Genomic DNA, 14063 nt, shown 5'->3' on the forward strand with positions numbered 1-14063 from the left:
GTTCTTTTTAGCTTGTGTTCTTAGAAAGCATCATCGAGATAGTTTTGATAAATGTACCTCTTCGCATGCATCATCCCCCATACAACTTGTTGAGCCGAGAGGCTCATTTTACAGCCCAACATGAGGGAGATGTGTAATTTCATTTGTACTCAACATGGAGTTGACACGTGTCCCTTTTAAAATAAAAATAAAATATTCTTTAAATTAAAAAATAATGTTAGCTATAATCAAAATAAAAAATATATATACGTATTTGCTTAGTGTTACTTTAGAATATTATAAAATGTAGTTTCACTGTTAATATTAACAACTATTACTTTTGGTGCATGCAAACACGTAAAGAAATCTAACATAAAGAATGTTGTTTCTATGCATGAAAATGCATATACTTCCAAAAGGATATTTTCCAATGTAAGCTAACACAACATGTTATCTTTGCCTGCATACAAATGTATATCTTTTCTAAACAAAAGCCAATACAAATATCGCATGCATATACATGATTTTATTCCAAAAGAAATTAACATAATAATTATGATAGCATAAAAAGAATCACGTAATTTTTCTAAAGAAATATAACTCAATCGTTCTTATAACCATGCAAAGGACATATCTTTATAACATAATAATTATTTTTTGTGTATGCAAGCGCTTATCTATCAATTTTTAAAATTATTTTAAAGTAATTAAAAAATTAAAGTTAATATTATTTATAATTTTATATTTCAACTAGATACATAAATAAACCATTTAATATTCATGTTAACTAATTTATTTTAATATTAATTTTAGAAAAAACATAAACATATATGCATATATGAAGCACGGATAAAAATCAATTTGCAAAGAGAAGTAATTGAAAGTAAAAATATTGAAAATAATATTGAATGTAATTAAAAAGATATTGAAAAAAAAAAATTAGTGTGGACAATGTAATTCATAAATAAAATATATCAATGCTCATTTTAACTAAATTATTTCAATGTCAACAATTTACATATTAACATATTATGTTGGTTTATAATAATAATAAAAAATAAAAACAATATTATTGTTATAGCATTTCAAGTATCATTATTTTACATTTTGACCTTTTTATTAAGGGTTAATTTTGAATGGAGCAACTATTTGTTGGAATTGCATGTTTAAGCTATTCTATTCCATGTATTCAAGGGATTTTCAAGTCGTTGAATCCATTTATGCATTCAAAGATGCAACTTAAAAAATGAGAAATTGTATGTATATATATATATATATATATATGTATATAGAGAGAGAGAGAGAGAGAGAGAGATTTCTTAACCATCATCTATCATGTCCCTAGAGGGATATAATCTTTGGATGCACAACTTTTTTAGGTTTTGCACTACAAAATTTAGAAAACAACATAACACAGGTCCAATCTAGTACGGTCTTATCAGGTCAGGATCTCAAGGTATTTGACCCCTCTTGGCTCTTGCTAGATCTGTGATTAAGATGGATCTATACTAGTTCATAATGATTTGTGTGGTTTGCTTCCTTTTACCTTTTTTTGGATTCAAGTACTTCTTTTAACTTTTATTAATGACTTGACTTCTTCAAAGCACTAGGATTTATTTCTTAAAACTTATAAGTGATGTTTTGACATGTCTTTGGCATATAGAAGATTCTAGAAAATATTCTAGACATCAACTTCTGTAATAATGAAGAAAAATATGATAACAAATTTACAGATTACTACACCACAAGTATTTAAATGCAACATATTATTGCACATCCACCACATCAAAATGGTCTCACTGAGAAAAAAAATGCACTTTAAATGAAATGGAAAATTTTATGACCCAATTTGGTGGATTAAGTCCTCATTTTTAGGCATAAGCCATTAATTATGAAAATTACATTGTTAATCGTACTCCCACAATGGATTTAAAAGATATCACCCGAAGAACTATGGAGTAACGTTAAACAAGATGTAAGTAGCTTTCATGTGTTTAATAGTGAAAAACATAGCTCACATTCCCAATGAGAAAATGGAAACATTACAACGTAAAAATGAGAGGTGCATCTTTGTTGGATCTTTTGAAGAAGCCAAAGGTTATAGACTTCTTCAATCTCATTCAAACGCAATCATTATTAAAAGATGCCAAGTTTTATGAAGGCCTCTTTCCATGTGTGCTTCACTCAACATTTGTGTCATCTTTGCCTTATATGACATCTTTGTTAAATGTGTCATCTTCTATTCCCATATTTTTTGCTAGTGCTTCTATTTTGGTTCTTCTTCAAACGATGACAAGAAGAATGAAAATCTGCATTTTCTTGCTCACCATCCTCTAGTTTGTCAACTGAATTTGAGCATGCACTATCACCACAACTTCTTAGATGGATTTGTACAATATGAGAAGTGATGGGTGATTTTGCTAGTGATCCTTCATATCAATGTTATACACATTCTTAGTTCTAAGAAGCCTCCTCTCTTTTGGATCAAGTTTGAAAGAAAGATGATCTAAAAACATTTGCAGAAACCTTTAACCATATAGAGAGGGACACAATAATGAATGAAGAATATTGTTCCTTGATGGGGAACAATAGTTAGGATCTTGTACTTCTTTGGAAAGAAAAAAAAAATTGCCAAATGTAAATGGGTAAATAGAACTAAGTATGCATCAAATATAAGTGTTGAAAGACATAATGCTAAATTAGTTGCCAAATTATTTTCTCAAGTAGAAGACACTTATTACACTAAATCATTTTCCTCTATAACCAGAATGAATTTCATCCACCTTGTTCTACCCCTTGCCACTTCATATAGATGTAAATCCATTAAAGGAATATTAAATATGCCTTCTTGCATGGGGATTTGCAAGAATAAATTTACATGGAATGCTTTGCTATATTTGATGCAGGAGCATCTGGTTAACAGGGTGAAGTCAGAGAGAAGGCAGACATGGTTTCTGAAAAGGACAGATAGCGAGAAATAGCTCACAGAACGGACAGCAAGTCTGTTTCGTTTTTATGTTTTTTTTTCTTTTCTTTTCAGTTAGTTTTATTATTTGTTGTTATTTTGGTTTCAGTTCAGAATGCCTAAAATACTGTAATAAGTTCTAACCAGGAACAGTAATAGTAGTTAGAGTCATTAGTCACTTAACAGTAATTTACTATTGTAAAGAATAGACCAAGGGAAACAAGTTAACCATCAAGAAATGTCAAAATGTAATAACTGTTGAACTGAAATTGAACAACTGCCAACAGTTATCTAACTGCATAGAAACAATGTACAAAAACGCGAGCAAGCAAGCCCAGAGGGGTTCAGCGGTGGAGCAAACAAGAGAGTAATAGAAATAAAGATACATTTCCTTCATTTTACAGTGCACAAAAAAAAAAAATTCTTATATGCGTCCTCAGGAACAAAAGACTGTACATTAAAAATGCTGTGTCAATAATTTATTTTCATTTTCATATACAAAAGTCCATTACAGTCCTTGACAGGCTACGAACTGGCAGAATAAGAACGCAAGCACACGAGAGGTGGAACCGACCAGCACCAACTACGGGTTCAATGCCCAGACAAACACAGTTACCAGGTAAGCACACAAAACCGACAGTGAACGAGTTCCCTTTCCGCTTAAATTTGTAACATTTCATCTCAGCATAAATATCCATAGAACAGTCCATCTCAGCATAGCCAAACAGCGTTGTCGCAGTCACCAAACCCTACCTAGTTTACGGCCAAGGGTTTGACAAAATCTAAAAACCCAAACCACGGCTAGGACCATACATCTCAGTGGCTAGCAACCGGAACAAATGACTAACACAAGAACTTAAAGCGGACAAGAAATAAGAGCAAGACTACCCGGAAAGAGACCAGAACAGTCGAATGCCATTGCCAACGAACTAGAGGACGGCTTCACCTGTAAAAGAAACAGAGGGTGAGGAGTTAGTTTTCTAACCCTTGAATGAAAAGCTGGAACGATAAAGACTGAGAACAAAAACAGAGAACAAAAAAAGAAGGTGACCATACCTGAAGGTGAGCCGCGATAGCAAGCGAGAAAACCTCAAACCAGAGAGCCCTGCTCACAGAGGGGCCGTGGCCATTAGAACCTGTACAAATTGTGGTGAAGAAATTCCAGCAGGGAACGGAGGCATACCTTCTCAAATAGCCGAGAGCCGAAGAGGGAAGTCCCCGGAGTCCATCAACCTTGGAGACTGTCAAGCCGAAGGCGAACCCGAGCACCATTAAACCATAACGACCAAACAACCATGGACTGTTGAGGAAGACAAGACCAGACAGTGATAAGGCAAACGACAAGCAGTGGAGAGCGCCTACAGCAGAGAGAGAGAAACAAGCATATAACAACAGAGACAACTTACCAAGGAGATACCAAGTCGCCGGGCAAACAAACCGAAACAGGAGCGAAAGAGCGCAGTCGAGCTCTAGCCATACCGCAACAGAACAGGCCGGAACCGCATAGGGTTTCACCACAGGCCGAGCAACAACCAGCAAAAACAAACAAACGCAGAGACTGCAGAGCCAACCACCGGGAGACAATAATAGACCCCAAAGGCGCGAACCGGGTGAAAACCAAAGCGGGGATTTACCAGGATCCCGAGGAGGACAGATGTCCACCAAATAGACCTTGCCGGTACATGCAAGTTGATTGCATATCAAACCAAAATTAACTCCAATCAAACGTATATAGGCCAGTTCATAAAGTAGGTTACACATCAGCTGAAGCGAGGAGGGACCACGTGGGTTGGCCCCATCAAGTGGTATCAGAGCAGCGTTTTGAGGAAAATAGAAGAAGATGGAAGCACCAAGACGAGGACGTGGAAGAGGTGCACGTAGAGGAGCAGATGAAGGATTGAGGGAACAGATCAGAGTTCTTACAGCCCGTTTGGAAGCAGTGGAGGCGGGCAGGCGAAGAGACCCGGAACTTGGAGATGACAGTGAGGAGGAAGCAGTAACTGCTACAGACGGGTCAGACGAAGAAGCTCCAGAATTGAGATTGCTACGATCAGTTCTATTAGCCAGCAACAAACCCAAAACAGAGATTTCCAATTACGATGGCAGTCTGTCCGCAGATGTCCTGTTGGACTGGATAAGCGAATTAGATAAGTACTTTGAAAATGAGGAAGTCAGTGAGGATAAAAGAGTTAGATTCGCTGCAACTAAATTAAAAGGGCACGCCCTCTTATGGTGGGATAGTGTCCAAGCGGACAGAAAGCGAATGAACAAATTGCCGATACGAAAATGGCCAAGGATGGTGGCAAAATTGAAGGGCAGATTCCTGCCGAAAGACTACCAGGTTGAACTATATCGGCGAGTACAGAATTTAAGGCAGAAGGGTATGACTGTCAAAGAGTACACAGAGGAGTTTTACCGAGTGAATTTACGTGCTGGTTATACGGACGATACTCCAGAAAAAACAGCGAGGTACGTAAATGGCTTGAGGATGGAAATATTGGATGAAATCAGTATTCTCTCTCCCCGGAATATTGAAGAAGCCTTCCAGAGTGCTGTAAAGGCTGAAGAGAAAATCAACAGAAAACAAAACAACAGGAGAGGGAGAGGGAATGGCAGAGGACGAGGACAGTCCTACGGCAGAGGGAGAACTGCCGCGAACAGCGAGGAAGGCAGCAGTTCCAGAACTTCAGGGACAGCAGAGAAAGGAGAAAGCACCAGAGGAGGTCGGTCATATCAGCGAGGACGAGGAAATGGCCGCGGAAGAGGGACTAATGTCCAGTGCTACAGGTGCCATAAGTGGGGGCACAGATCCTTCGAATGTCCAGAAGTTGAACATGCGGGCCAGAGGGGAGCACTTGTTGCACAGCCTGAGGAAGCTGAAGCACAACCCCGGGAGGTGGAAAACATGGCAGAAACAGGGGAAGCTTTGATTTTAAATAAAGTATTGTTGAAACTAGCCAAGGAGGTGGCTGAACAGACCCAGCGGAAAGCACTGTTCCGGACAGTTTGTAAATCACATGGAAAGTGTTGTAAATTGATAATAGACAGCGGAAGTACGGACAACTTGGTTGCCACCAAAATGGTGGAAAAGCTGGGACTGAAGCGGCTTAAACACCCCACACCTTACAAGGTGTCGTGGCTACAGAAAGGCCACCAGTTATTAGTTGATGAACAATGCGAGGTAGAATTTCACATTGGCAAGTACCACGACACAGTGGTCTGTGATATTATGTCAATGGACGTGTGCCATATACTGCTTGGAAGACCATGGCAGTATGACCGGAAGGTGACACACGATGGGAAGACAAATTGTTATAAATTTACGAAGGATGGGATCAAACACACACTTGTACCCATCAAAGAGGAAGACACGGCAGAACCGAGCGGAACAAAGGCATTATTAATTGGAGGAAAACAGTTTGTGAAACAGGTTGAGGAAAATGAGGTTAATTATGCAGTTGTAAGGAGAATGAAGCCAGTGTTGCTGAACATAGAAAATCAGAACTGCCTAAAGAAATTTAGGAGCTGTTGGAAGAATTCCAAGATATTGTGGTTGATGAGTTACTTGATAAACTGCCTCCCAAAAGGAGTATCAGCCATCACATTGATTTTATACCAGGAGCAAGCTTGCCAAACAAGGCAGCGTACAGGATGAGTCCAAGGGACAATGAAGAAGTCCGCAAACAAGTGCAGGAGTTGCTGGATAAGGGACTGATCAGAGAAAGCTTGAGCCCCTGTGCAGTACCAACAATACTTGCACCTAAGAAGGGTGGAGAATGGCGAATGTGTACAGATTCGCGGGCCATTAACAAAATCACGATTCGATACAGATTTCCCTTGCCCAGAATGGACGACATGATGGACTGTCTTAGTGGGGCAGCTTATTTTACAAAAATAGATCTGAAGGTTGGGTATCATCAGATCAGAATTAGGGAAGGAGATGAATGGAAAACAGCCTTCAAGACCAATGAAGGGTTGTATGAATGGCTGGTCATGCCATTTGGGTTGAGTAATGCTCCTAGTACTTTTATGAGGCTAATGAATGAGATGTTAAAAGAATTTATTGGTAAGTTCGTGATAGTTTATCTGGACGATATTTTAATTTTCAGCAGAACGAAAAGAGAGCATCTTCAGCATATTCGAAAGGTGTTCGAGAAGTTGCAGCAGAACAAGCTGCTAATAAATTTGAAGAAATGCACTTTCCTGCAGAAGGAGCTGGTCTATCTAGGATTTGTGGTTGCAGAGAACGAGTTGAAGATGGACCCAGAAAAGATTGCAGCAATCATAAGTTGGCCGTCACCAAAGAGTTTGTTTGAGGTACGTATTTTTCACGGTCTAACAGGTTTTTATCGAAAATTTATTAAAAATTTCAATGAAGTCTGCGCACCAATGTTAGAGACCATCAAAAAGGCCAGCCAACCTTTTTGTTGGACCAAGGCGGCAGAAAACAGTTTCCAACTTTTGAAGCAGAAAATAACGGAGAGGCCGATCTTGAGGCTGCCTGATTTTAGTAAACCTTTTCAGGTTCGTTGTGATGCAAGTGGGACAGCTATTGGCGTTGTGCTCAGTCAAGAGGACAGACCAGTGGCGTTTTTTAGTGAAAAGCTAAATGAGAGTCGGCAGAAGTATTCGTCATATGACAAAGAATTCTATGCAGTGGTCCAAGCTTTAAAACATTGGAGACACTACCTACTAGGCAATGAGTTTGTCTTGTTTTCTGATAATTCAGCCTTACAATATGTAATGCAGCAGCACAAGTTGAACCATAAGCATGCCAAGTGGGTGGAATACTTGCAGAGTTTTACTTTTGTGCTAAAACACATAAGTGGGCAAGCCAACAAAGTGGCAGATGCTTTAAGCCGAAGAGCCTTGCTCTTACAAGAAAGTGGCATACAGGTGATGGGATTCGAATATTTGAAGGATTTGTACCAGATGGACACGGATTTCAAGGAAGCTTTTAAAGCTTGCCAAAATCCCGTATTGAGGAACACAAGCCCATGGCTAGATTATAATTTACAGGAAGGATTATTGTTTCGAGGTGGGCAGCTATGTATTCCGGACTGTTCGATGAGGGAAAATCTAGTAAGAGAAAAACATAGTGGCGGACTAGCGGGACATTTTGGCATCAACAAAACTTTGGAGCAGCTCGAGCATTTCTATTATTGGCCTAAAATGAGCCGGGACGTGCAGAGATATGTAACCAGGTGTAGAGTCTGCCAACTTTCGAAAGGACACAGCCAAAATACTGGACTTTACACACCCCTACCTATTCCAAGCAGGCCGTGGGATTCAGTCGGCATTGACTTTGTCCTAGGATTGCCTAGAACGCAGCGGGGATATGATTCAGTGATGGTGGTGGTAGACAGATTTTCAAAGATGGCTCATTTCATTCCTTGCCGGAAAACTAGTGACGCCACGTACGTGGCACACCTGTTTTTCACAGAAGTTGTTAGATTACATGGCTTACCCAGGACTATTGTTTCAGACAGGGATGTGAAGTTCACAGGCCATTTTTGGCGCACCCTGTGGAAAAAGTTGGGCACGCAATTGAATTTCAGCTCTGCGTATCATCCGCAGACTGATGGACAGACAGAGGTGGTGAACAGGAGCTTGGGAAACTTATTGCGAAGTTTGACTGGAGAAAATTCACGATTATGGGATCGAGCTCTTGCCCAGGCAGAATTCGCTTATAACGATTCGCCCAATCGTAGCACCGGATTTAGCCCATTTCAGATTTTGTATGGTATGCATCCTCGGGGAATACATGAACTGCGAGATTTGGGAAAGCTGGAACGGAGAAGCGCAGATGGGGAAGATTTTGCTGAAGCAATGAGCGAGCTTCACGAAAAAGTCAAATTGAGATTGCAGGACAGCACACAGAAATACAAACAGCAAGCAGACACAAAGCGACGAGAGGTGCATTTTGATGTTGGAGACGAGGTCCTTGCGCACCTGCGCCGGGAACGGTTTCCTAAGGGCACATATAACAAATTGAAATACAAGAAAATCGGTCCATGCAAGATTCTGCGAAAATTTTCAGCCAACGCTTATGAAATTCAGCTGCCACCTGACATAGGCATATCACCTATATTCAACGTGGCAGACCTGTTCCCATATCACGCCCAGGCGGAAGATGATAGTACGGTACAGCCAGAACGGGACACCCAGTTAGAGAGCAGTCCTTGGAAGAAACAGTTACCTTCGGCCCGGACCCATGAAATTGAAGGGATCCTCAGCACCCAGGTAGCCAAGAAAACGCGCAGAAAGGAATATCTGCGTTACCTCATCAAGTGGAGAGACCGTCCAATGGAGGACAGCTCGTGGCTCGACGCGGCGCAGATTCAGAAGGCTGGTTATTCGGTGGAGGAGCTCATGGAACGGAGCCATGAGTTCTCTTTTACCCCGGGAGCCTGATGCAGGAGCATCTGGTTAACAGGGTGAAGTCAGAGAGAAGGCAGACATGGTTTCTGAAAAGGACAGGTGGCGAGAAATAGCTCACAGAACGGACAGCAAGTCTGTTTCGTTTTTATGTTTTTTTTTTCTTTTCTTTTCAGTTAGTTTTATTATTATCTGTTGTTATTTTGGTTTCAGTTCAGAATGCCTAAAATACTGTAATAAGTTCTAACCAGGAACAGTAATAGTAGTTAGAGTCATTAGTCACTTAACAGTAATTTACTATTGTAAAGAATAGACCAAGGGAAACAAGTTAACCATCAAGAAATGTCAAAATGTAATAACTGTTGAACTGAAATTGAACAACTGCCAGCAGTTATCTAACTGCATAGAAACAATGTACAAAAACGCGAGCAAGCAAGCCCAGAGGGGTTCAGCAGCAGAGCAAACAAGAGAGTAATAGAAATAAAGATACATTTCCTTCATTTTACAGTGCACAAAAAAAAAAATTCTTATATGCGTCCTCGGGAACAAAAGACTGTACATTAAAAATGTTGTGTCAATAATTTATTTTCATTTTCATATACAAAAGTCCATTACAGTCCTTGACAGGCTACGAACTGGCAGAATAAGAACGCAAGCACACGAGAGGTGGAACCGACCAGCACCAACTACGAGTTCAATGCCCAGACAAACACAGTTACCAGGTAAGCACACAAAACCGACAATGAACGAGTTCCCTTTCCGCTTAAATTTGTAACATTTCATCTCAGCATAAATATCCATAGAACAGTCCATCTCAGCATAGCCAAATAGCGTTGTCGCAGTCACCAAACCCTACCTAGCTTACGGCCAAGGGTTTGACAAAATCTAAAAAAACCCAAACCACGGCTAGGACCATACATCTCAGTGGCTAGCAACCGGAACAAATGACTAACACAAAAACTTAAAGCGGACAAGAAATAAGAGCAAGACTACCCGAAGAGAGACCAGAACAGTCGAATACCATTGCCAACGAACTAGAGGACGACTTCACCTGTAAAAGAAACAGAGGGTGAGGAGTTAGTTTTCTAACCCTTGAATGGAAAGTTGGAGCGATAAAGACTGAGAACAAAAACAGAGAACAAAAAAAGAACGTGACCATACCTGAAGGTGAGCCGCGATAGCAAGCGAGAAAACCTCAAACCAAAGAGCCCTGCTCACAGAGGGGTCGTGGCCATTAGAACCTGTACAAATTGTGGTGAAGAAATTCCAGCAGGGAACGGAGGTATACCTTCTCAAATAGCCGAGAGCCGAAGAGGGAAGTCCCCAGAGTCCATCAACCTTGGAGACTGTCAAGCCGAAGGCGAACCCGAGCACCATTAAACCATAACGACCAAACAACCCTGGACTGTTGAGGAAGACAAGACCAGACAGTGATAAGGAAAACGACAAGCAGTGGAGAGCGCCTACAGCAGAGAGAGAGAAACAAGCATATAACAACAGAGACAACTTACCAAGGAGATACCAAGTCGCCGAGCAAACAAACCGAAACAGGAGCGAAAGAGCGCAGTCTAGCTCTAGCCATACCGCAACAGAACAGGCCGGAACCGCATAGGGTTTCACCACAGGCCGAGCAACAACCAGCAAAAACAAACAAACGCAGAGACTGCAGAGCCAACCACCAGGAGACAATAATAGACCCCAAAGGCGTGAAAACCAAAGCGTGGATTTACCAGGATCCCGAGGAGGACAGATGTCCACCAAATAGACCTTGCCGGTACATGCAAGTTTATTGCATATCAAACCAAAATTAACTCCAATCAAACGTATATAGGCCAGTTCATAAAGTAGGTTACACATCAGCTGAAGCGAGGAGGGACCACGTGGGTTGGCCCCATCAATATTCAAATGAGTCCAACCTTTTTTTATCTTAAGAAATCTCTCTATGGTCTTAAAGAAGTTCCTTGAGGTTGTTATGGTAAAATGTATAGCCTTCTTTAACACTATCTCTTCTAGATGTTATTACGACCACAATGTCCTTGTCAAGAAAATAAGTAACCATATTATCATATTTGTGTTTTTTGTTGACAAAATTATGCTCACTAGTAGTGACCCCAAACTTTTAACACATGTGAATCTAGTGTTAAGTAGAAATTTGAAATGAAAAAATTTGAACATTCGCATTGTTTTCTTTGCCTCTAAATCTTGCAAGCCAATTGTTTTCTTTGCCTCTAAATCTTGCAAGGCAAGAAAGTAAAATTCCTTTCCCAATCGAAGTATACATGTGACATTCTTTATCACTTTCACATGGAAGGTTCTAAACCAACCCCATCTCCCTTGTCGTATGGAGTCAAAATTCCATGTACCACACCCAAAGTAGATGTCACTTCATAACATCAATGTATTTGACTCATATCCATCTTGAATTTTCTTTTATTATTGTTTTGTTGTATTTCCTTTATTGTTGGTTTTGTTGTTTAGTGTATGAAAACATGGCCGCCATTGGAAAGTAGAAAAAGAGGATACTCTTATATATCTAGGATACAATCTGGTTTAGAATACATATTAAAATTCAAGAGGGGCTCATTTCTTGGTTGGTTTCACTAATTCCTATTGCACTGGCAACCCTTATGATTGAAAGTCTACTACATATTATTTTTTCAGTCTTGGTTCCAAACTTGTCGCTTAGAATTATAAGAAGAAATAAAAGAAAAATATCAAGCAACAATTAGTGCAAGTCAAAAAATCTTTTGGCTTTCATAGAACCTTGCAAAGCCTGCATTTCAACAACATCTAACCATCTAGTATGATAATTGGAGTATTGTTCAACTCTCCTAAGATCCACTTTAGTAGTAACCTTCTTTAGGATTACATTTTTGTAGTGCTTTATTGCCCTATAGATGATCAAGTTGCAAACATCTTCATAAAGTCTCTTACAAGAGTGATGTTTTCCAAACTTCAATCTATATAGTTCAAGAAGTTGTCATTAAGGGGTGATAGGCTCTAATGCCTCTCTCCTTTTATTGTGGTATCATCGTAAATCTTTTAATCGTAAACTTAAGAGTTAGTTAAGTTCCACTCCATATAACATGTCATTAAGGAAAGTGTGTTTCTTTAGCATGTTTTGTAACTACCTAATCTGATAGTCGTGACTATGTTCTAGACACAAAGTGATCCAACGGCTCATCTTATCCTCGATACTAATAGCATTCGATATGTGGCTTAACACCCAATTGGTTAGTGATCTCTATTTAAAGAGAATGGGGAGTCATTTGTTAATGAACAATTATGGGTGATTCATATGTAAACTAATTTTTTTGCATTAATATATTTCCTCAAGCAATATAAAAGTATACTAATCTTCGATATGTTTGTGGGAATAGTAAGCCATGTTAATCATAAATTAATTCACAATTAAAGCGCTCATTGTCCAAAGAGATTTCTTTACCTTCTTTTGTTTGTCACTCTTCTTTATATATTTTCTTTCTTATATATGTATGCAGATATGCAATAATATAGTGGAGCAACTCTCTACTACATATCACTCTCATATCTCTATTAGTCAACACAACTCTTCTCAAGGATCTAGGTTGGAGCATTCAACTCTACAACCTTTCCTCATGCACCTACTAGTTATACTTTCTTATTAAATTCAATTCCATGATTATAGATGTATTTTTCGTGGAATACAGAGGTATTACATTTTCATGGATGTTGAAGCATGCTTACTGATTCTACCCTTCATCATACATTTACTAGTCATATTTTTTCTCAATTTGATGTCATGGATGGATGAAATGCCTCTTTCTTCATTTCTTTGGATGCCAAAGTGTGCTTATTGATTCTACCTACATAATTCGTAACCCCGGTGTCCTCTAGAATCCATGGTTGTCCTCCATGCCTTTACCCATTTGTGTATAACTCAACCCATGTCATTACACAATCAATGGGGCAATTTCTAGGTACCAATGTATACCTTGAAAGTTCAAAGGACTAAAGTATATTAGAGGAATTACGTGATTTCTCCAACAACGTATAGTACAATCAACACGATACACCCTAACCCAATACACCTACTTATAATAATTTAGAATTCTCACACATAGTTCAAGATAGGCACATGTTTATTATCAAGTCTTGTCTAATAGGTTAAATAAGACATACATGTTTGTGTCACAAACTTCTTCATTATAACACAACAACCAACTTATCACAACATTATCAATTGTATAATAGAGTGATATATTTGCCTCCCTCCTTTAGTTTTCCATTCAAAGTCAACTTATGTTTTGTTGACATCTGCATCACATGTTGATCTTCACCTCGCCACTTGTTGATCTCCACATCAATGTTCATCCATCTCAATTAGATGTCAACTTACATTTTGTTGACATCTTTCACACCTCACACTTGTTCGCCTCCATATAGGCACTGATCCATCTTTCAACTTAAACTTGGGGATTCACCACCAAGTCCACCACTGATGTCTTTAAACTCAAACATCTTCCACTTTACCATTTTCCCTAAAACTTGGAAAATAAAAATCACTAATCAAAATTTCACAAATATTTCCAACAACTTTAGATAATGAAATCGTCATTAAAGACTTCACCAATAAGCTTTTGTAACAAGACTTCACCAATAAACTTTTGTAACAAAACTCTTTCACTCCAATACAACCTTCCAAACAAAATACCCCCATCCCAACAACCTCTCCTACCAACTTCGTAAATGCTCCATCCAT

The 14063-nt window shown here is 39.2% G+C and overlaps 2 protein-coding genes across 2 annotated transcripts; both read right to left on the reverse strand.

Annotated features, from left to right (window-relative positions):
- Positions 1-3751: 3751 nt before the first annotated feature.
- LOC149250728 (uncharacterized) lies at positions 3752-5284 on the reverse strand. The gene is made up of 2 exons (XM_089456469.1): positions 4001-5284; positions 3752-3890 (listed from the first exon to the last, which is right to left on the reverse strand). The coding sequence occupies exons 1-2, from the start codon at positions 4703-4705 to the stop codon at positions 3801-3803; spliced, it is 795 nt and encodes a 264-aa protein (XP_089312595.1). The 5' UTR covers positions 4706-5284; the 3' UTR covers positions 3752-3800.
- A 4619-nt stretch (positions 5285-9903) lies between these two features.
- Positions 9904-13883, reverse strand: LOC149250729 (uncharacterized). Its single transcript, XM_089459222.1, has 2 exons — positions 10484-13883; positions 9904-10373 (listed from the first exon to the last, which is right to left on the reverse strand). The coding sequence occupies exons 1-2, from the start codon at positions 11177-11179 to the stop codon at positions 10284-10286; spliced, it is 786 nt and encodes a 261-aa protein (XP_089315348.1). The 5' UTR covers positions 11180-13883; the 3' UTR covers positions 9904-10283.
- Between the last annotated feature and the right edge of the window lie 180 nt (positions 13884-14063).

The sequence above is a fragment of the Pinus tabuliformis genome, chromosome 7 (genome assembly GCF_031772625.1).
Source record: "Pinus tabuliformis cultivar Carrire ecotype Pingquan chromosome 7, CPIR1, whole genome shotgun sequence".
Taxonomy (NCBI): Eukaryota; Viridiplantae; Streptophyta; class Pinopsida; order Pinales; family Pinaceae; genus Pinus; species Pinus tabuliformis.

Excerpts from the sequence above, each read along its gene's own strand:
- LOC149250728 (XM_089456469.1), bottom strand. The coding sequence starts at position 4,705 with ATGTGTAACCTACTTTATGAACTGGCCTATATACGTTTGATTGGAGTT. Across the intron at positions 3,891-4,000 it reads CTATCGCGGCTCACCTTCAG|GTGAAGCCGTCCTCTAGTTC; the intron begins GTATGGTCACCT and ends TTTCTTTTACAG.
- LOC149250729 (XM_089459222.1), bottom strand. The coding sequence starts at position 11,179 with ATGTGTAACCTACTTTATGAACTGGCCTATATACGTTTGATTGGAGTT. Across the intron at positions 10,374-10,483 it reads CTATCGCGGCTCACCTTCAG|GTGAAGTCGTCCTCTAGTTC; the intron begins GTATGGTCACGT and ends TTTCTTTTACAG.